At 37.3% G+C, this 22,751-nt stretch overlaps 1 protein-coding gene across 1 annotated transcript in view; it reads left to right on the top strand.

The window, feature by feature from the left end:
* CFAP47 (cilia and flagella associated protein 47) overlaps positions 1-22,751 on the top strand; it is a 545,688-nt gene that overhangs the window by 202,361 nt on the left and 320,576 nt on the right. The window contains exons 31-33 of the mRNA XM_053202225.1: positions 2,406-2,487; positions 4,012-4,098; positions 13,743-13,935. Of these exons, the coding sequence (XP_053058200.1) occupies positions 2,406-2,487; positions 4,012-4,098; positions 13,743-13,935 (362 nt within the window). The remainder of the gene's footprint in view (positions 1-2,405; positions 2,488-4,011; positions 4,099-13,742; positions 13,936-22,751) is intronic.

Here is a 22,751-nt window from a genome sequence, read left to right on the forward strand (position 1 = left end):
ACCTCACCCTTAACTGTCTACACGAATTTACATAAAAGTTTGTACCAGGAAGGGAGCTATTACCAGAGATAACTTTTCCTATCAGAAAGACTTAACTACATGGCATGACAAATGACGCTTTACCAAATATTTGCTCTTTTCATAATCCTGTGAATTTTCTCCCTCCCCTTGGAAGACCCAGACCCCTAACCCCTCTCCTTAGCCTCAACTGCCTGACTGCCTCTCAGTCTTCCTGTCTTTGTGGGGCTCCCATAGGTATGTAATTAAATCTGTTTTTTTCCCCCTCTTCATCTGTCTGTCAATTTGATTATTGGATTAGCAAAAATACCTAGAAGGTTAGGAGGGAAAAGTTTTCAGTTTGTACAGCACAAAAGCAGATTGGTTATTGCAAAGTTACTTTGTCTAGGAGCGATGGTAGGGATCTTTCAGGCAGATTACCTAGCTAATGCTGCTCAGGCATTTCTGAGGGACTGCTTTCAGATCCCCTTTCTGGGAGAGCTGAAATCATAATGAAGTTAAATCTCACTTTTGGGGACATGGAGTTTAGCATAACTGACTCCATTTGGGGCTTGTTGTCTTTAATATTGCAAAATATTCATTTCATTCTTCATCCTCAACATTTTACTGAGGGCCGATTCTCTGCTGGACACTATGGAATACTGAAATGAATACCACACGGTCTCCTTCCTTACGAAGTTCTCAGTTTAATGTTTCCCTGATAATTTTTCTTAGACTTTTGGTAGCATTTAATAGAAGTGATGATTTCCTTCTGGAATCCCGTATTTGTTTTGGATGCAAGAAAGTATTCCAGCTTCTGCATGTCTCTGTCTTTGTTTAGACAGGCAGCTCAGAGACAGACACCACTGGGATTTCAACTTCATGGATCGTCATCTCATTTGAGTTCTTACATATGCTTTAGGTGGGCTACTCCTGCTAAGGAGTAGTGTTCCATTAAAATTAGATATTATTTAACTCTATAATAATTACAGCCTAGTGAGGAATCATAGGAGTAACGTAGATGCAGATGGGAAATGTGTGACAATCAAACAGAATGGATGGTTGTTTGACTTCTGAACAAAGGAGCTTTATGCATGCAGTATAATTTCTTCCACCAGCTTCCTCTGGCCCAAAGCCAAGGCCAACTTAATCTCTCTAAAACTCTGCTCTTTGCTTCCATCCCCACTAGGGTTCCCTTTCTCACTTCTTTTTTCTCATTCATCTGTGCTACCTTCAAGCTTTGAGCTTATAGAATTATCTTGAGATTCCTTTCCACCTTTTTTTTTTCCACTTTTCAGTGGTTACAGGACTGCAAAACATCTATAGAGTTGAGTACTAGAGGTGGCATTCTCTGACAAATACTTATCGTGGATGGCATTCTATGGTCACTAAATGAGTTAGACTTGAACATTTAAATCCCCACTAGGAAGCACTCCTGCCCAAACCGTATTAGATTAAACTTCGTTAAAGTGGTTCTGCTGGTGGTAGACATGAATATGAAGACCTTGAATTAAAATATTTCAAGAAATATGACAGTTAAAAATATAATCTTGAATGTGATAAATTCTATACATATGAATATATATATGCCTTTAAATGTATAAAATAATATTAAATAGATATTTGCTACAACAGATATACTACTACAAATTTATATAATCAGAGAAGCCAGAATTTTTGGATATTCTCTGGAAAAATAGGTGATAAATTGTGTTATATTTGGGGGTTTCTATATTCAGGTATATGTTGTGATAGGCATTCACTAAGCATTGGGTGACTAATGATCTGTTAGATGCTTTATTGTATTCATACATTTCCTGGATATTTTTCAGTTTTATAATGTTTTTTTTTTAAGTTTATTTATTTTGAGAGAAAGAGAGAGAGAAAACACAAGTGGGGGAGGGGCAGAGAAAGAGAGGAAGAAAGAAACAATCCCAAGGAGGCTCCTTGCTGTTAGCATGGGGGGCTCAAACTCATGAACTGTGATATCATGGCCTGAGCCGAAACCAAGAGCCAGACGCTTAACCAACTGAGCCAGCCAGGCACCCCTCAATTTTATAATGTCATACAGCAATAAAATGGTTAGTGTCTTGGCAATAGGAGTCAAGTCATATAACTCTGTGTTCTGTTACTTTTTGAGGATAGATGTGGCTGATTATAGGCAAGTGAAATTCTTAAGATTATAGAGTTTAGCAAGTTCTTTGTCATTATTAATTCTCTAAAGAAAGCATCATATGCATGTTTCATTGTTAAGGGAACTGTTAAGACGATACAAATTTTAAATTTGAAAATTAAAATTCAATACACATTAAACTATATGACATTGAAATAATTGATGTTCAAATGCAAATGAAATACAAACCATTGAGTATTCTATCATAATAATTTGGACTTTTATTTTATTTTAGCGCTCAAGGAGCATGTATTTCTCATGTGCTGCCAGAATTTCTGCTTGAACCAGAAGATTATAAAAAGTGGCTTGAAATTACAGTAAGGGAATACAATTTCTAGAACAATCTACACAGTTATTGAATTGACTGATTTCTGGTCTTTGTTAGAAGATTTCATTTTAAAATCTTGGTATTTTTATTTATGAAATGTCTTATGGACTCTGCTTCTCTGCAAAGCCTATGTGTGTGTGTATAAATATTAATATAAAGAACAAACATTTAAATATATGTGTATACATATACACACACAGACATGTTTTTCTGTCTGTCTAAAAGTTTTTATGGAGTTCCTGTTGTCAGAGAACAAGAATATCCTGTCCCCTTCAAGGTCCTTCTAGCTAGACTGAGAATTAAATTGTCATGAGACAGATTAATAGGAGAGAATAAAATTTACTAGCAGACATAAGGGGAATCCACATAGATATGGAAATTCCAAAGAGAGGCAAAATGAAGTATAAAAGTCATCCTGAACTAAGGAGAAAGGGGGTAGGGGTCTGGGACTTTAGAGAAAAGGAATGTACTTCACAATGTGATAAGAAGAGTAGATGTTTGGTAATTAGGTGTTTGCCCTGCCAGACAGATGGGCCACTCATATAAAAATTTATCTCTGCTAACAACCTTATTTTGATAGAGATACCCCCCCCCCCCACCACATACAGACTCTTCTGTGAGTTAAGGGAGGGGAAAAATTTCTCTTGAACCCACAGGACCTGGGTTTTGGGGGACCTGTCCCAAACCCCTTCAAACTCGATCTTTGTGCCAAAGTGACCCATCTTGGGGCAGCCTGCCCTCGGACCCTACACTGTGCAGAAATGATTACATGGCTTTCTTAAATATATAATTGCTTCTTTTAGTGGATCTAATAATGGAGAATAGTTTATTCTTTTGTAAATGATTTTTTAAAGGAAATTTTTAGAATATATATCTTCTAAGGAAATACTGGTTGAATTTCCCTACCACTTGCCATTTCCCTTCATTTCCCTTCATTTCCCTTGTTCATTTAAAGGGGAGAATAGGCAGAAATTAAGCAAAATATGCCTAGTTGTTTTCAAAGTACACAGTTCATTTTATGGAAACCTGCTGAGAAGGGGAATTGCTTGGAGAAGCCTACAGGCTTTGAGGCGACTCTCCTCTCACCACATGACGTGATCAGGAGAACCAGGGGCCTGTCCTTTGACACTGGTGAGTTCCGGTGGCTTAGCCAAAGACCATGTTCCTTTTTGGGGCTCAGAGTAACTTCGCATTTCATTCTGCCACTTCTGCCACAGAATGAGCTAATAGATACGGTGAATGGATAAATCTCTGACCTCAGTAAGGGGCTGTGTGTTCCAGAAAGTTACCTCTGTTGATAGTTTCTTTTATTGGTACATGGAGAATTAGAGATCTTGATGAATGTGTAAATAGAACATGCAAAAGTTTGTAAAAAGAAAAAAAAAAACCCTTATATGCTACGTGGTTAAAACTTTGGACTTATATTTGCCTTACATTTTTACTAATATTGTAATATTTTTTTTTTTTAACTCTTCCACTAAATACCTTGCCTGTGTGTTCCTGTGCGCCTAAGGAAAAACCTTCTATTGTTATAGAGATGACTCGGTTTGAAGCCTGGAGTAAAGGGGCATGGACAGATGTATTCCTTCAGATATACAAGGTAACATTTCCAGGCTTGTTCACTGCTAGGGTATTTTGGTTGATTTATATGAATAATGTATTAGTTAAGGTATAGGTAATGATCCTGATTAAAGAATTCAAAAGCACAGTGGCTCAAATAAGGTAGACATTTTCTTTTTCTTTCTCATGGAACAATTGAGAAGTAAGTGCTTTAGGGATAGTACAGTGTCTCTTCCACGCTCAGTACTGGGCTTTCATTGTGGTACAATTTCTCAGAACAAGGAAGAAAGAACACCTACAAGAGTAGTGGAGGAAAAGTAAATACTGTTTAAGGCTGTCACCCAAAAAGTGTATCATTTCTGTTGGGCAGGATTTACTCACATGATGGTACATAGCTGCAGGGCATGTTGAGAAATGTAGTCCCTAAAATAGGTAGCTATTGTCATATTCTGGTACTAAAAGGAAGCATTAGGGGCATCTGGGTGGCTCAGTCAGTTAAGCATCTGACTTTGGCTCAGGTCATGATCTCGTGGTTCATGGGTTCGAGCCCCACGTCGGGCTGTGTGCTGACAGCTCAGAGCCTGGAGTCTGCTTTGGATTCTGTGTCTTCCTCATGCTCTGTATCTCTCTCTCTCTCTCTCTCTCTCTCAAAAATAAACATTAAAAATAAACAAATAAAAGGAAGCATTCATTAAAGAATGGATGATAGTGACAATTATGGTTTCTACTTCTAGTACATACTAGACTCTTGCTATAAACGTTATTCTGGGGAGATATGCACTAGGAATCCACGCCAGTAGGTAAGGCCAGGTTTTGAGGAGATTCTCCAATTTACCTCATGCCAAGTTGCATTTGTAGGTAGATTAACATAGCATAAATTATGCCTTCACATCCTGCATCTTTTTTGGATAAACAAAAAAGTCCTGAGAATCATTCCCTAGGCTTCTAAATGTGGCATGACAGATCTTGCCCACTAAGACTCATGGGGGTTTTTGCTTTGTCTTCACAGATCGAAACCATAAGTAGGGTGAGCTGTGGAACAAGGGACTTAAAATGAGGGAGAAGTTAAAAAGAAGCAGCAGTCACTGAAAGGAAAGGACAAAATTAATAACTAGATAGTGTGTAGTTTATGTAAGACTCTTGTCATGAGATGCTTTTGAAAAGTTTATTTTATTTTATATTTTTTTAAGAGACAGGCTGCAAGTGGGGTTGGGGCAGAGAGAGGGGAACAGAGGATCTGAAGTAGGCTCTGTGCTGACAGTAGCGAGCCCATTGCAGGGCTCGAACTCACCATCAGTGAGATCATGACCTGAGCCAAAGTCAGATGCTTCAACAACTGAGCCTCACAAGATGCTTTTTAAATGTGATATTGTTTAATCTTCACAAGCAGTAATCTCCAGTTGAGAGACAAGGAAACAAAAGTCTACAGGTATACGTACTATCTTCCAAGGTCACCTGATTTTAGCCATATAAAACCCTCTGATGTAGATGAAGCTTATTTCTTTCTTGTTCTCTGCAGGTACTGAAGCCCCAGGTCCTCTTGCTCCTCCTCTCTGGTAGCCTAAATCTGCCACGGCACCCAGCTACCTAGCCTACCCTCTAGAGAGTTCCTTCTGCTGCATGATTCCTACTTACTCCTCTCCTCTTGTTCTTGTGTCAGCCAGCCCTGCCTTTTTTTTTTGTTTGTTTGCCAGATGTCAAAGACAGAAATCCTGTTTTTCCTGGAGTAATTCCCTGAAGAATATACAAGGGCATTCATGACTCTCAGCCAAACTTAGATTTGGAACATTTTCTTCTTTTTTTTCTTAACTCCAGGCTGTATCATCTATAATTTTGCTCACTAATAAAGAGGAGGACCTCTAAAACAGAAGGGAAGAAAATGCCCTACTTTATGGACAAACTAGTCCTGACATTGGGTCGTGGGCTTTCTTCACTCATTCATTTATTCACTCATGCATTGATGGATATGTTTAGTTCATCTTACCTGTCTTTCCCAACCTATAAGTCTATGAATTTAGAAGACAAGTATTGAGGTGCCTGGGTTGCTCAGTCGGTTAAGCATTTGACTGTTGATTCCCACTCGGGTCATGATCTCACAGTTCGTGGCTTTGAGCCCTGCATCGGGCTGTAAGCCATGCTTACAGTGCAGAGCTGTCTTGAGATTGTCTCTCTCTTTACTCTCCCTGCTCCCTCTCTCTCTCTCTCTCTCTCTCTCTCTCTCTCTCTCTCTCAGGATAAATAAAAATTAAGAGAAATAAATAAAATAAAAACTAAATATTATTTGTAAATTCAGAATTTGGTAGAGTGTCAGCTACATAGCAGATGCTCAACAAATACTTGCTACTTAACTATTAGGGTGCAGGCACTGTACTAGGCTCTGAGGGTGTAAACCGGATACAGTCTTTCTGTTCCAGGATTTTGTGTCCTGGAGTATATAAGTAACTAAAAATCTATAATTACATGGAAGCATGACAAATGCTATGATAAGGTAAGCCCAGAGCACTAAGGGTGAGTGCACCTAGAGAAGAACCTACCTTTCCTGTGCCTTGGGGAAGGTTTCTGGGAAGAAAATCAATTTAATCTGACTTTGATCCCAGTCACAAGTTAGATTGTAGTTGACTTTGTAAGCCAAACCAAGGAATCTGGACTTTTTGGATTTTAGCCCAGGGTCAGTACAGAGCTAGCAAAGGATGAGGTTAGCATCCTCATGTTTAAACATGAGGTTGACATAATCAACTTTGCATTCTAGACAAATCACACTCTGGTACAGTGTGGAAACTGTTTGGAGCTGTATTTAAGAGCCTGGTGCTGGGAATACTGGTAGTAGTGGGAAAGATAAGTAAGGGGCAGCTTTTGTAAATATTAGGAGTAGAAAACAGTAGGACTTGGTTAGTGAATAGAACTTGGGGCGGGGGGTGAAAGAGAGAGGTAAAAGATGACACTGGGTCTTGCTGGGGTGACTGAATGGAATTTGATGCCAGTTACTGAAATAACAAGGCAGTGGGGGTACTAACAGGATTTTGTTGGGTGTGGAGGATGAGATAGGGTAAGAGGGCATAATGAATTAATTTTGGTTGTGCTGTATTATGGTGCCCTGTGTCATTATGAAGTGGGTATATCCTTCAGTCAAGAAAGAGTTCTGGGTGGCAACGTATGTTTGGGATTGTTTGCTGATAAAGTCATAGGAATAGATAAGATTGCCCAATCACACAGAGCTGTGATTCTCCATGTATTGTGTCTAAAGCATGGATAGCTCTAGAAGCTCCAGTAAATCAGAAGTGGATTGGCAATTTCTCTTGTAAAAGCAAGCAGTGTTGTTGATGGGAGTTTCACAGGTTGGAAATAGATTGTGATTTTCACAATCCCTTTAGGTTCTTATTTTCTCCTTCCTAAAGGTCATGTATGCATTCCATGGCTGCCTTTGTCAGTTCTCCTTGGCTAGTAGTTTGGATAACGGAATATAGCTTGTCTCAACCATTTTAATTTTGTGGCAGTTGCTTATTTTTGCTTGTTAAATTTCCATGTTTAATTATTGCTATTTTCTTCCATTATATTCCTAATTCACAAAAATGTATTGATGGCCAAAAATGGGTCATTGAAGCACAAGAGAGATGAAAAACAATAACACAAACACTCAAATTCAGAATGCTGTTTTAAATGTAAATATATAAATAGGGCTCTCATGTAGATATAAAGGATACATCTGTATATGCTGAAAGAAGTGCATGTGCTATTTTTACCGAAGAATCTGGAAAACAAAAAGGTGATTAATAATATCTGAATAATAAGTTTAGGTAAACAGTTTATTCATTTGTTCCCAGTGTCCTGTCTATCATAAGGGTTTTTTTTTTTTTAATAGTGGCACAATTCTGTAAAATATTTTGATATTTTTAAACAGACAGCAGTAATCTTTCCCATTAATTAAACACATTTTTCCCAATTCAAAACTTCTGTTATAAAGTTGGAGTATTGCTAGTATTGCTAAAGGCAGGCAAGACCCCAGTTCTACTGAGGCATTATTTAGAATTGCATGCCTCTGTAGAAGACAAGCAAAGATAGCACAAGGGATCATATTTGTGAGGAAAACTGAAAATGAGCTTCAGTTAAATGTGATTGGGAAGAGTAAAATTGGTGAAGTTCTTTTCTTAAATGGCTTTACGGGATGTCCCTTAATGTCAGTGGCATATAGTGTGGAAACTGTTATTCTCATATGTGGTAGCAAATATTGCATGCTTTATTTGGATATAAGGGAGCATACGAACACATTTGCAGGTGTGTGATAAATACATGTGAAAGAAGTAAATGATAACGTTTTGTTCTCTTTACCAACGAAAGCCCATGCTCTTGGAAGAGTGATTCTTTGTCATTAATGTAAGATTAATTTGTAATGTAACCTGGAGGAAATCTGTTGGTGGTAGATATTGATAGACATTTAGCCATTGGTCACAAGAAAGGGTGTTGCAAATGAACCCTTATTCATAGGGAAATGTAGGTGATTAAAAATATGCTTCAGTTACAAAGTCATTTGTTAAAGGAAATAGAAAAAAATATAAATACTGTTAGGCTCCTGAGTTACCTAATTGCTTCACGATCTCTGTCAATTCAAGGTGTTTCTCTCCAATTTTGAGATGTGCTAGTTATGAAGGGGAGGTCACTCTCACATGCATTTTTCTTTTTTTTTTAATTTAAAAAAAAATTCTTAATGTTTATTTATTTTTGAGAGAGAGAGCGTGAGTAGGGGAGGGGCAGAGAGAGAGAGAGAGAGACAGAATCTGAAACAGGCTTCAGGCTCTCAGCTGTTAGCGCAGAGCCCGATGTGGGGCTCAAACTCAGGAATGGGAGATGATGACCTAGGCCAAAGTTGGACACTTAACCAGCTGAGCCACCCAGATGCCCCCCACGTGCATTTTTCCAACAGGAATGAGATTAAAAATAATATCTTCATAGCACTGATGTTTTTCCGTATTGTCATTTTCATTATTTTAAGTGGCTAGCTCAAATGATCCACCAGGTAATCCTATCCATGTTTTGGACATATACCTATAGGATTTGAATATCATGATTTTTAATATGGGAGAAATCACTAAAGCATCTAAAGTTTGGCTTTTTTCCAAGATTTATTGGAGAAAAAAATGTATTGAACTGTTGAATAGACAGATAGACTGAATATGATTGTGTAGTTTCTACGCAGCTTGGGTTGATGATTGGGAGCTAAAACCAGCCTATGTGCTGCTCATGAAGGCTATGAACACTATTCTACTCTGTGTCTCAACAAACGAAGGGGGTATTTTTACTTTAAATAAGGGTACCATCAGGACGACAGTTTCTTAGAGCATGTGTCATTTTCTAATTTGCACAAAGACACTGTATAGGTTATGGAGCTCCTGGTAGTGGAAGCTGAAGAAACTTTTCCCAAAGATGAATGCCATTGAAGAGTAGAATACTATTTAATGCTATTGCCTGAGTTTCTTTACCTTTGGCTTTTGAGTGTGGTATGTTCATCAACCAGCTCGGCATTTGCTTGTTATTTGAAAGTAGATGAAGTAGATTTCAATAAAAAAATAATCTCTATAATTTCAGGCTTCATGTTGGGCCTGACTGTCCAAAACAATCAAAATGAGCACCTATTCTATGAACCTGTAATTATGAGGTAGGATTTTCTCATTTAGTGGAAATAGAGAGTAAGAAAAGAAATTACTGAATATATAAAGTGATATAGAGCTCAATACATCCATTATCTAGGTAGATGTAAATACCTTGATAGAGTATAACAGTATCATTCATCTCATTGATATTAAGCTACACTTATTCTCATTACTACTACTAACATAATGTTCTAAATATTATGTTGAATCTTTATTTTTTAATTACAACAATTAGTGATCTTTCTTAATGCATATTTAGTGGTTTCTGGGAGATAAAATTGGGAGAAACACACCTATAAAATATGAAGAAAAGATGGCATGAGAAACCTGATATCAAAGAAACCCAGTATTTAAATAGGTAAGGGAAGAGAATCCTGCAAATGAGCTTGAAATATTGCAAAAAGATAGCATTAATACTTTATGACATGATGAACAAGGAGGGAAGAAAGCCTTTGAGGGAGGGCGTGGTATCAGATGAAATTGATACCAGATGAAATTGAGAGGTTGCTTAAGAGAATGATTAAAAATTCCCTGTTGTAGGGGCACCTGGGTGGCTCAGTCGATTAAGCATCTGGCTTCAGCTCAGGTCATGATCTCATGGGCTGTGAGTTGAAGCCCCGCATTGGTCTCTGTGCTGACAGGTCAGAGCCTGGAGCCTGTTTCAGATTCTGTGTCTCCCTCTCTGCCCCTCCCTCACTCATGCTCTGTCTGTATGTCTCGCAAAAATGAATGAACGTTAAAAAAAAATTCCCTGTTGTATTGGACAACAAAGATGCCAAAGGCACTTTCAGGGTGTGGGAGTAGTAATGTGTTGGGGGAAGGTTATTAGGTGGACTTTGGTTTGATGAACAAAAGGAATGAAAGTGGAGAGCCTAAGGGTAGAAAACGCCTTCATGATTTATAACTGGTAGAGGGAACAGACAGAAGAATCAGGGGAATCCAAGTTTGGGAGAGCTCTCTAAAAGCTGAGTGTAAGTGAGCATGTTTTGATATTGCTGAAAAAGAACTGCTGAGGAGAGATAAATTAAAGATCCAAAAGCTAAAAAAGGCAACTGATGCAGGAATCTCCAGAAGAAGATAAGTAGGTTTGGTATCTAGTGCAAGATAAGGGATAGCTCATCCATTGTTGCTGTAGAGTAGGAAGAAAAGTGAGTGCAGATGCAAGAACTTTGGGACACGTGGTAGGATACTGCCCTGTTCTCACTTAATATGTCAGCCCTTTCCTCTTTGAAGTAGTGATGAAGGATCTTCTGAGAAAAACTAGCATATAGGCTGATAGGGAAGGAGATCTGGTGAGAGATGATTAAGGAGCCAGGAGCCACTATGGGTAATAGGGGTGAGAAGACAAGGGAAACAGATCTCTGGGCCTGCAGGGCTTTATGTTTAATTTTTTTTTTTTTTTACATTTATTTACTTTTGAGAGACAGAGAGAGACAGAGGATAAGTGGAGGAGGGGCAGAGAGAGAAAGAGACATAGAATCCGAAACAGGCTCCAGGCTCTGAGCCATCAGCACAGAGCCTGATGCAGGGCTCGAACTCACGGACTGTGAGATCATGACCTGAGCCAAAGTCGGGTGCTTAAGCAACTGAGCCACCCAGCCGCCCCAGGGCCTTAGCTTTAAATCAGAAACAGGTGCATCTCAGTTTTCCTGGAATCCCTGGCATCGATCTCTGTGGATGATTTATGCAGTGCCTAGGAGCCGAGGTCAGATTGCTGCTGTGCCTTCCACCACCAGCAAACTGCCTTGTAGCTTGTCTCCTCTTTGAGCTTTCTCTCTACCTCCTGTCTTAACTGAAGCTTGTGTCTTCACCCCCAGATCACTTCCAGGTGGGCCTCCTTAGTAGGGGCTGTGGATGAACAAGCTTGAATGCTTCTTTTAAAATTTTCTTTTCTGGAGCACCTGGGTGGCTCGGTTGGTCAAGCATCCGACCTCACCTCAAGTCAGGGTCTCATGGTTCATGAGTTCAAGCCCTGCAGCTGGTTCTCTGCTGTCAGCACAGAGCTTGCTTTGAACACTCTGCACCCTTCTCTCTCTGCCCCTCTTGTGCTCACATGCGCTCTCTCTCTCTCCCCCCGCTCTCAAAAAAGACAATTAAATTTTTTTTCTTTCTCTATTCCTTTTTAAAAATTTATTATTGTTTTTCTAGTTCTTAGTCTATGGAATTAAATTGTATTCTCTTTACAACAAATTTGTGATCTTGATAGTATTTAGACCTAAGTGACTGCAAGAAATTTTGTTAGGGTGAGAAACATTTGTGGTATGTTTGAGCAATGTTTATTATATTCTTCCATTTAAACAGTATGACCAAGGGAAAGGTAGGCTTCTAAAAATTAAACTTTATCTGACTTTTGCAAATTCCTAAATTAATTGTGCCTTTTTGGGATACATTTTTAGTTAAGGTTTACTAGAATAATTTATACACAGTTTAGAACATTCTGTGAAATTGTAGCAGACTAATGAAATTAAAATTTCACCTCATGTCATCTACATGCTGTTCAGTTTTTTCATGGGGAAGTACATCACATTTTTTCATTGCTATTCCATTTATTCATTATGAAACCAATCATTACTTTAAAAAAATGTTTATTTATTTTATTTAATTGTTTGGAGATGGAGAGTGAATTGGAGAGGGGCAGAGAAAGAGGGAGAGAGAGAATCCAGAGCAGGCTCTGTGCTGTCAGTGCAGAGCCCAACACAGGGCTCGATCTCACGAGTTGTGAGATCATGACCTGAGCAGAAACCAAGAGTCAGTCGCTTAACCAACTGAGCCACCCAGGTGCCCTTAATCATTACTTTTAAAATATTATTGTCTTTAAACATGGTTGAATAATATAAGAGCATTTCCTGGTAGAATAACAGCTTGAATTTTAGGCCACACAGAAACACTGACAAATGCAGGTGTAATATTACCTTGTTCTTGGAAATTTTGGAAAAGGAATTAACTTTGGTAACATTTTTTTTTAAGTTTATTTATTTATTTTCAGAGAGAGGAAGAGAGCTTGAGCAGGTGGGGGGCAGAGAGAGAGAAAGAGAGAGTCCCATGCAGGTTCCATGCTATAAGCGCAGAGCCTGATGCAGGGCTCAAACTCACAAACCATGAGATCATGAACTGATCTGAAATCTAGAGTTGGACACCTAAAGGACTGACCCACCCAGATGCCTCATGTAGCATGTTTTAAATTGTTTTTCTACCTTTTACACTTTACCTTCTTAAATATTTTGAAATTCAGTCATTTTGGATTAAATATCTTTCTAAATGCACTTTAACTAGAGATTGCATTGCTTCGTTGTCATGTCCCTATTTCCAAGCACAGTAAGTGGCTTTGTGTCGTGCACTCAGTACATAAGAATTGAATGAAGGAATGGATATACACCTTCTTACCTTTAAACTAGAATGCAGTTTGTGTTTGAAACATTTGTATTGTCTCAGTATCTAGTACAGAGGTTACCACAGGATTCTATACGGGCAATTTCTCCTCTACCTGGTGCTCAGACACTTAGATTATTTTTTGCCTTTTAATAGTTTGTCTTTAATCTCTTGTCATCTGACTATTCTCTCTTGCTTTTCATTACTGTTATCAATGTGCCTGCTTACAGTAGTTCTTTTCCTATTACTTGTTATTTCTTGTGGCCTGGGAAATTAGATATCCCACTTACAACATTTTTCTATAAAATAATAGGCTTGGACTTTAAATGCACAAACAGGTTTTTATAAATTAAGGGAGAGACAGTTACCTTGCAGACTTTGAGACTTCACAGATTGTAGCTCAGGATATTTACATATGCATTGTGCTTGCTGGCCCGCCTCCATGAGGATTTCAAACAAAGGTGAAATTTGGACAGGCATTTGGACAGTTGTTATCGCATTGCTGTGACTTGCATCTTTATTGTAGGGCTTTTCCGATGCCTTCTTTTACTCTTGAATGGATGTAATCAACCAGAAAATACTGATGCCTTCCTTTATTTACTCTTCAAATATTAATTTTTAATTTTGCCATTCAGGTCTAGTAAAAGTTCTGTCTTTTTCCCAATTTCAGGTTCTGGTACTATCCCGGGTTGTACCACACTGCAGCAGTAATCTGCCCCCCATTCATGTGCAAAATTCACCAAAGGTCAATCCTTGTTTTGTATCCAGCAACATATATTCGAGTTCTGAAAGGATTCTGCTTAATTGGATGAACACAAATTATGAGAATGCCCGACATATTATATGGAAGAACTGTCCCAATGGTGAGCAATTTTTTTCTTTAAATAAATTATTACTAATTGTGGTATAACAATATAGAACTGGACTCAGAATCCATGGATTCGAGACCTGACTCTTTTCTGTAAAAAGGATTTCTTCATACCTTCAAGTTCAGTTTCCTTACATGTGAAATGGAAATAATGAAAGATGCTTCTTTAATTTATTTTGAAGAAGAAATGATAAAAATTTCATAGAGATGTTCTACAACTGAAAGATAGCCTTAACATCATTGCTGGCATTTTCAGCTCTATAAATTTAGGTGACACTGATCAAATCTTTTATGTACTTAGTTAATATCAAGTGGAATTTGATTAGAAAATGTCTTCCATGTCACTGTGACAGTCATGTTGGAAATCACTAAGTGCAATAATGCTTCATGAATCTAGGGGGGGGTTGGTCATATTAGGTCCAAGTACTAAGACTAGTTAATGGGTGTTCATACAGAGACCTGCTCCACTGTTTGGGTGGCCACTCCCTGGTTCTGTCCTTATGGAGTGAGGCTCTATAAACTTGCATCATAAGAGACTTCAGGTTTTTTTTTTTTTCCTTTCAAAGTTCCAATTTGCTAGTATAGTGTATTTTTTTCCTTTATCATAAGCGTCAGTTGTAGTGACATGGAAGACAGAGTGCATGTTGGTTGTTTCTATGGCTAAAATTCAGCTCCCCCCTTCCAAGTACAAACAAACCTATTGTATTCAGGATGGGTTGTGTTTTAATCATTAAATTTATTTTTTATGCTGAACTCTCAGAGTTTAAGCTTTAGAAGCAAGAAGATTTAAGAGTGTGACTTAAAATGAGGCTTTGCATTACAGTTGCTCTTAACTTGAATGCATTACTTTAGCAAACAGTGTGACATCAAGATTAAAATAGATATAGTGATACATTGGTATTAGGCAACAGTAAACATAGAATATTTTAGTACCTTCTAATTGACATGCTGATAATATCAAAACAATTGAATAAGATTCATATCTTATAAAGGTGTATCTGGCCTTTGTTCAAAAAACAAAGTACAAATAATTAGGTTACTAAGGAGTAACACTTTAACCAGAGTAGTATAAAATATGTACGTATGTTAGAAATTAGTATATTCATTTGTTGGAAATTTTTTATGATTCTGTTTTTACCAACAAAACTGTCTATGCAAGTTAATTGCAAAGAGTTTGCTGCATTTTTTTAGAATAATACATTACAGGCACTGGCCTCTTTCTTGTTTTTTTGTTTTGTTTTTTAAACTCTGAGTTTTATGGCTTTACAAAGCCTTTTTTTTGTGTTCCCTTCTACTTCCTTCTGCTTGGAGCATTATTTTTCTAGATATCTTCATGATTCTGTTTGTCACTTCATTCAAGTCCCTGCTCACATATCACTTTATGTGTAAGATATCGCAATACCCTCCCTAAAATAGCATGTCCTTCCATCCTTCTCTTTCTTCCTCTGTTTTTCTCAATAGCTTTTTTTCCAAATTATATATATAAAATCGAGAGTCTGTTTCCTCTAGTAGAATGTAAGCTTCTTAACAGAAACACTCTTCTCTGTTTTGAATGCAGAAATGCGTGAATAAAGAGACACATTCAGGTTTCATACATTTTTCTACTCTATTCCAGATAATTGAATACATATTAGCTTACCAGTTTGTACCTTCTGGTACATATTGCAGGAGTCAGGTTGAATGGTTGGGGTAGGAGGAGGCACTTTCCATGTTAATATGTACCTCAGTACAGGTCCGTGTGCTTAGTAACTGTGGAAGTACACGAGGAGAAGCTCTGTGAAAGATTTCACTTTGGTTAACTCAGACTGAGAAAAAGTCCTACTCCATTCCCCAGAATTATATTGGTCAACATTGATATTTATTCTACTGATCCTCGCTCTGCTGGTAAAATCTGACCATGCTCACAACTTGGTGCGGTGGTGTTGTGGAGGGTAAAAGGATAGGGCTGCACCCCATACCTTTTGATTGAGAAACTCTTGAGGGTGAGGCCCTGCAATCTTTGTTTTATTAAGCCCTCCATGTGATTCTTCTTTTTTTTAATGTTTATTTCTTTTGGAGAGAGAGAGAGACAGAGAGAGAGACAGAGACAGAGACAGCAAGCAGGAGAGGGACATAGAGAGAAGGGGGGCAGAGAATCCAAAGTGGACTGTGTGCTGACAGCAGAGAGCCGGATACGGGGGTCAAACTTACCAACTGTGAGATCCTGACCTGAGCCCAAATCAATAGTTGGATGTTTAATTGACTGAGCCACCCTTGTGCCCCATCCCCATGTGATTCTGATGCATACTAACCTATGAAGCAATTAGGCTATAGTATCACAAAAAGCGGTTTCATTAGTGCTTTTAAATTGTTCGCAGAATGGTATTTTTTTCACCAGTTATATTTCTTTAAAAAAATCTTTTTAATGTTTATTTCTGACACAGAGAGAGACAGAGCATGAGTTGGGGGGGGTGGGGGGGCAGAGAGAGAGGGAGACACAGAATCAGAAGCAGGCTCCAGGCTCTGAGCTGTCAGCAAGGAACCTGACGCGGGGCTCAAACTCACAAACCGTGAGATCGTGACCTGAGCTGAAGTTGGTCGCTCAACCGACTGAACCACCCAGGTGACCCTCACCAGTTATATTTCTGAAGTACCCCTCCTTTAAACAACAATTCCTCTGAAGAAGTAATGGCTGAAAATTTCCTCCAAATTAATGTCAGACCTCAAACTACAGATCCAGGAAGTTTGGGGAATACCAAGCAGGATAAATATCAAAAAACAAAAACAAACAAAAGAACTTAATACCTAGGAGTACTATATTCCAATTGCAAAAAACAAAACATAAAGAATCTTGAAAGAATCCAGAGGAAAATAAGAAAACATCTTACCCATAGAGGAGCTAAGATAAGAATTACATCCAACTTCTCAGAAATCATGCACTCTGGAAGAGAGTAGAGTATTTAAAGTGTTGAAATGGAATAAAAGATACTAACCAAAAATTCTGTACCCTGTGAAATTATCTTTCAATAGTGAGGGAGAAAACATTGCAGAGAATAGACAGTGGACCTTGCTTATAAATTTTTTGGGTAAACTGATTAGTTGGCAGCCTGCAGAGTCATCCTTATGGACATTGTGCCCTTGATCAGCCTGATGGGGGAACACATGAATTTTCTAGTTGTTTGTGGCTTTCCCACAAACTCTTGAGAGTTTAACAGTGTTGTCAACATGACAGGTGGCTTCCTTATTATATATCTGCTGAGGTCTTTATCAACACCTCCACCTCAGTCAGGTCAGGTCTGACATACATTTCTCATGAGAATTTCTTTGTAATGATGTAGGAACTAGGAAGGGTGTGACAAGTGAGGGAGTCTTCCTCTGTCAAGCAGAGTATGGAGTAGTAAAGTTGCAGTCAGTTTGTTCAAAGGCCTGGCCAACCAGGGCTTTGAGTATCAGTACAATGTTTTAAGACTTCATTCTGTTGGCCTTGGGAGAGTCATGGGAGTTGGCCAAGGTGATGACTGCTATGATAAAATGGGTGTTTGATCTGGTGGCCACAGCAAGTCCATGGAGTGAAGTGTGCTGAAGTCATATGCTTTTGATCACCACACCCAAATTTAGCACTGAGGGGAGACTAAGATTTCTTAACCCTGCACTTTCTATGAATTTATTCAAGAGTACATGGTGCCAGGCAGCCAAAGTTTGGGAGTCTCCTTTCCTAACGATGTATATTTGCTGGGAGACATTGCTAAAAAGTGAACAAAAACAAAAATAAGAATAAAGTTACCCATCTTATGTTTGAAAATTCTTTTTTGAAAAAATATTTATTTTTGAGAGAGAGAGAGAGAGAGAGAGAGCATGAGCAGGGGAGGGGCAGAGAGAGAGGGGGAGACACAGAATCAGAAGCAGGCTCTAGGCTCTGAGCTGTCAGCACAGAGCCTGACATGGGGCTCAAACCCACTATGAGATCATGGCCTGATCCGAAGTTGAAAGCTTAACCAACTGAGCCACCCAGGCACCTCTGTTTGAAAATTCTTAATATGTGTAATTTGTTCTAAGAGTTGTGAACATCAAAAAGCATTTTCTGTGTAATAAGTGAACACCTGTCTCATGTCAATAGGGGACCTTTTTAGGGCTTGCCAGATGTTACATTTGCCCTTATAGACTTATCCTCTTGTTCCTACTAGCTGTTTGTATTGTATGTGCTTAAGCCTTTTATCTTTAACACAATAGTTAATGTTTTTCAGTGATGAACCCTTTTTTCACACCTTAGTCACAGCATCTTCTTCAGTAGATCATGCCTGTGATAAAGTATCCTCTTTGTTACTCTTTTGGACCCTTTTCTTCAATTGCTACATTTGATTGCTAATGGAAATTTTATCATCCTGTAATCACCTGGTGATTTTGAGAACAGCAACAGACCAGTTTTGTAACATAAAGTTTAATTTCTGAGAGGACTAAGTACTTTCATTGGACCGTACTTTTAACCAAATCCTGAGACTGGAACATTTTGAACTGTCTGTTCAAAGGAGCTTTGTTCTACAAAATAGTATCTATTATTTAACTGATGCTTATCTCAACATTTTTTTCATGAAGTAACAATTGTAGTTCTTATGAATGGAAAATACTGTTTTCTTTTTATTATTATTTTTAGTAGAACAGAGTTATAAATATGCTGGCAACATTTACCTTTTATTTTATGTACTCTAAAGGTGCCCCTGATTTCATTTATCATGGAATAGTTTGTTAAAGTAAACAATATTCAATACACATTTGGAAAATTATACTGGCCTTTTAATGCTATCTATTCTTACACCTAATGTAGTGTTGAGGTCTTAAATCTTTAGGCATTGGTTGTTTCAAATGTGTCTAATGTTCAACTTCATTAAACCAGAAAATAGTTTTTATTTACAAAGAACTTTATATTTTTTAACAAGTTCCAAATTAGACCTTTAATGTTTAGCAATAAATATTTATCATCAATGTTGCAAGCTTGAAATGCACATAGATAATAGAAATGGTATAATCTGATATTTTAATGTTACATCTAGAATGTTTTATTTGGGAATGTGACTATCAGTCGGGGTGTAGAAGTCATGATTAGTGTGAAGCTCAACAATACATTCAGAGAAATGCCAACCAGTCAAACAAATGTGACAATAGAAAGTTAAACCATTTCCAATGGATTATCAGTGTGGTTCAGTAAATCAGGGCAAACCCGGGCAATAGCCACGTGTCCTGGAAAATGGAGGATGTAAAAATTCACCAACAACCAGACAACATTCTATCTCTGTCTTTCATTTTCATACCTAGTCAGTCAATGCTTTCTAGCCAGACACCACTAGGAAGTCATCTGCAACTGAACAAATTCCTTTCAATGCTCATTGCAATGAGAGAGACCACACATTATGGAAAGTCATGGGGAATCTCATAATAAAGGATACCGTGGAAGACATTATGGGATTTGTGCACTGGCTAGGTAAATTGGGGACAGGTTCAAGGAAACAGGGATTCACCTTGACTGTATGCTATAAGGGGCAGTGGTAATTCTATGAGTAACTTAATAAATTTTATCTAGAGGGAATAAGACTATAGTGAGGCTAATTCTTGTAATTGGTAGAGAAGCAGTGATCACTCATATTAACCAGGAGAGGGGGATGTTTGGTATTGTCAACCTTAAAAATAAAATAGCCGGTGATGTTATGGATCAGATGAGTTTGTTTGGGAATAGGAGAGGAATGACAATTCTGGACAAGCCACCTGTGGCAAACCGTAGGCAAATACGAAGAGACAAAGGGAAGGTCAACTTTTATTAGGTTGAGGAGGAAATTGGGGAGTGTTGTTTTGAACAGAAGTTCATCGGAGAAGAAAAAGAGTGAGGTTGTGGAGGCTTCCCTTGGTTATAGGCAAAAGCGCATTATTGCTGGGGCAGAGAGGCACCTTCCTTCTTTTTCTTAAAAGCAGGAGATAAAATGCTTCCTTTTTCTGCTGGTTATGCAGGCTGCAGCAAGTGGTGTGGTACATATATTGATTCCCTCTTCAAAGCTTCCCCAACTCAATATTAAATGAAGTTCCCTTTCCTCGTTTTCACAGTATTTGGTAGTATGACAATTAAAGGACTAAAATTTTTACATATAATGGTCGTATTTAATCGTCATATTTAATCGTCAAAACAAGCCACATGATCAGATAGCTGTTATTACTATTAACAGGAAAACTGAAGCATTAATTTATTTCCCTAGGAAAATGTGGGATTTGAATCCAAGCAGTTTGACCTCCAAGGCTCATGCTAAGTACCACTGTGTGATGCCGCTGGTTCAAAATGTTAACTCTTCTTTAGCTGAGATCTGTGCAATGCTTGCAGATTCTTTCCTGATGTCCAGAGAGATGTCTCATTTCCTTTTTCATTCACAACAGTGGTTTTTCAAATCTGGATGCCATTTTGTAATAACCTGGGCAAACAAACAAACAAACAAACAAACAAATAATTAAATGGGTGCCCCACGCCAGGACACCTGAAACTGAATCTTTGGGGTATTGTCTGTACATGTGCAGCTTTTAAAAGCTTTTTAGGGGTTCTGATGCACAGTGAAGGTTAAAAACTCCACTGTGTGCAAATCTAGAAATAGGAAATAAGATGAAATAGTGCAGAGGTACCCTGTAACATAAATATTCATTGACCACGAGAAATACTATTTCCTAAAGTATGTCTCAAATTTAAAAGATGAAACGTATGAATAACATTCTGAATTCTGAGGATTTTTTGGTTTTGTTGCTATGCATTGTGATTTTACATAGCATCGAAAATCATTGCTATGACAGGTAGGATCATTCTTACTCTCATTTCCTCTCACCTTTCTGCCTGAGTGTCATCATTTTGTTATGTTCATTATGCCTATATTGTCACTGTTTATAACACTTATATTCGATTCTGTCAGTGTTCTGTTATGTGTCATTTTACCTGAATTCTCCAATTTTATTTTTCAGTTGAAATATTGGATGGCTGGATTTCTTAATTATTTTGTTTTTCTAACAAAACTCTTTTTAAGGGTAAATATCTTCTTTTTTTAAATATGTGACTGACATCTTGACTGGGAATAAAATTTGAGTGTTATTCTTTATTTTTCTCTGTGCTGTAGGGACAGTATTCCATTGCGTTATGTCTAGAAAATAGCTTGGAAAATTGGAGATCAGGCTGATAACTCCTCCCCTATAAGTGACTTGCTTTGTTTGGCTCTAAGCTTTTTTATATTCACAAAATGGGTGGCGTGTACAAGAGGATGAAACCTGCTCAAAAACATTTCTTTTGTAAATTTGGCATGTGAGGTATTTCTTGTATTCTTTTTGAAGTTAAAGTTATTGGTTGAAACTGAGTCATGAAGAGGCTTTTTCTTTTTTTTTTTTTAAAGAAAATCGTAGAAATTAATCTTTATTTACAAGATACTGCGAGACATGAGTTGTTTTGTTTTTAAAGAAAAGTGTGGAATGAAGAGACTTTTTCTAACCTTTCATTAACTTGGATGATTTTGTATTGTACCTGATCTTTTTCATACTTAGGCAGAATACATTCAACATTTCATCATTAATTATGGTATTCACTCTACAATTACTCTGTAGATTATGTTCTGGAATTTATATCCTTTCAGTTTTCTAGGAATTTTTATAAAGAATACTATTTAATTGTATTCTATTTAATTGTATATATTATATACAGTTGATGCTTGAACAAATGGTTTTGAACTGTGCAAGTCCACTTCTATGTGGATTCTTTTTTTGATAAATGCAGTAATGTAAGTGTATTTTCTCTTCCTTATGATTTTCTTAATCACATTTTCTTTTTACTAGCTTACTTTATTGTAAGAATACAATATATAATACATATATAAAATATGGGTGAATCGACTGCTTATTTTTTCAGTAAAGCTTCTGGTCAATACTAGGCTATTAGTAGTGATGTTTTGAAGGAGTCAAAACTTATACACAGATTTTTCAATGCACAGGGTTTAGTGCCCCAAATCCCATATTGTTCATTGGTCAACTGTATATCTATCTATCTATCTATCTATCTATCAACCTATCTTACAATAGTATGTTAAATTGATTTTTAAATGCAAATTAACCTGCATTCCTGGCACAAATTCAATTTTGTTACAGTAGCTAATCTGTTTTTAATACCTTGCTAGATTAGTTTACTAATACAATAAAACCTTGGATTGTGTAACTTGTTCTGCGAGTGTTTTGCAAGACGAGCAAACATTTCTCATAAATTTTAACTTGATAAATGAGCAGTGTCTTGCAATGCAAGTAGTATGTGAGGCTGAACGTCATACAGTAACAAGTGAGCCAATGCTTCTGGAAATTCACTTTGATATACAAGTGCTTTAGATTACAAGCATGTTTCTCAAATGAATTATGCTTGCAAACCAAGGTTTTATTGTGTTTAAAATTTTTGCTTTAGTTTACATGAGTGAAGATTTGTAATTATTTTATAGTACTTTTTAGTTTTTTGTTGTAATTTTATGCAAATATCAACAATTGTAACCTGTTCGCTCCTTGTAGGCTTCAAAAGAATTTCTAGAAAATTGGAATTGCTTGTTTCTTAAATTTTATAGAATTTACTGGTAAAACTATCTGGACCTGTTATTTCTTTTGTGAGATGATTTTAAATGATTAAACCAATTCCTTAATTGTTATAGGATAATTTTTATTTTCTACTCTCCATTGAGTAAGATTATGTAACACATGAAATTAATGAATTTCATCTAAATTGCAAGAATATTAGCATAATATTATTCATAGTTTATTGTATTTGTCCTCTCATATGGAACTGCTGTG

This window comes from Acinonyx jubatus, chromosome X, assembly GCF_027475565.1.
Source record: "Acinonyx jubatus isolate Ajub_Pintada_27869175 chromosome X, VMU_Ajub_asm_v1.0, whole genome shotgun sequence".
NCBI lineage: Eukaryota > Metazoa > Chordata > Mammalia > Carnivora > Felidae > Acinonyx > Acinonyx jubatus.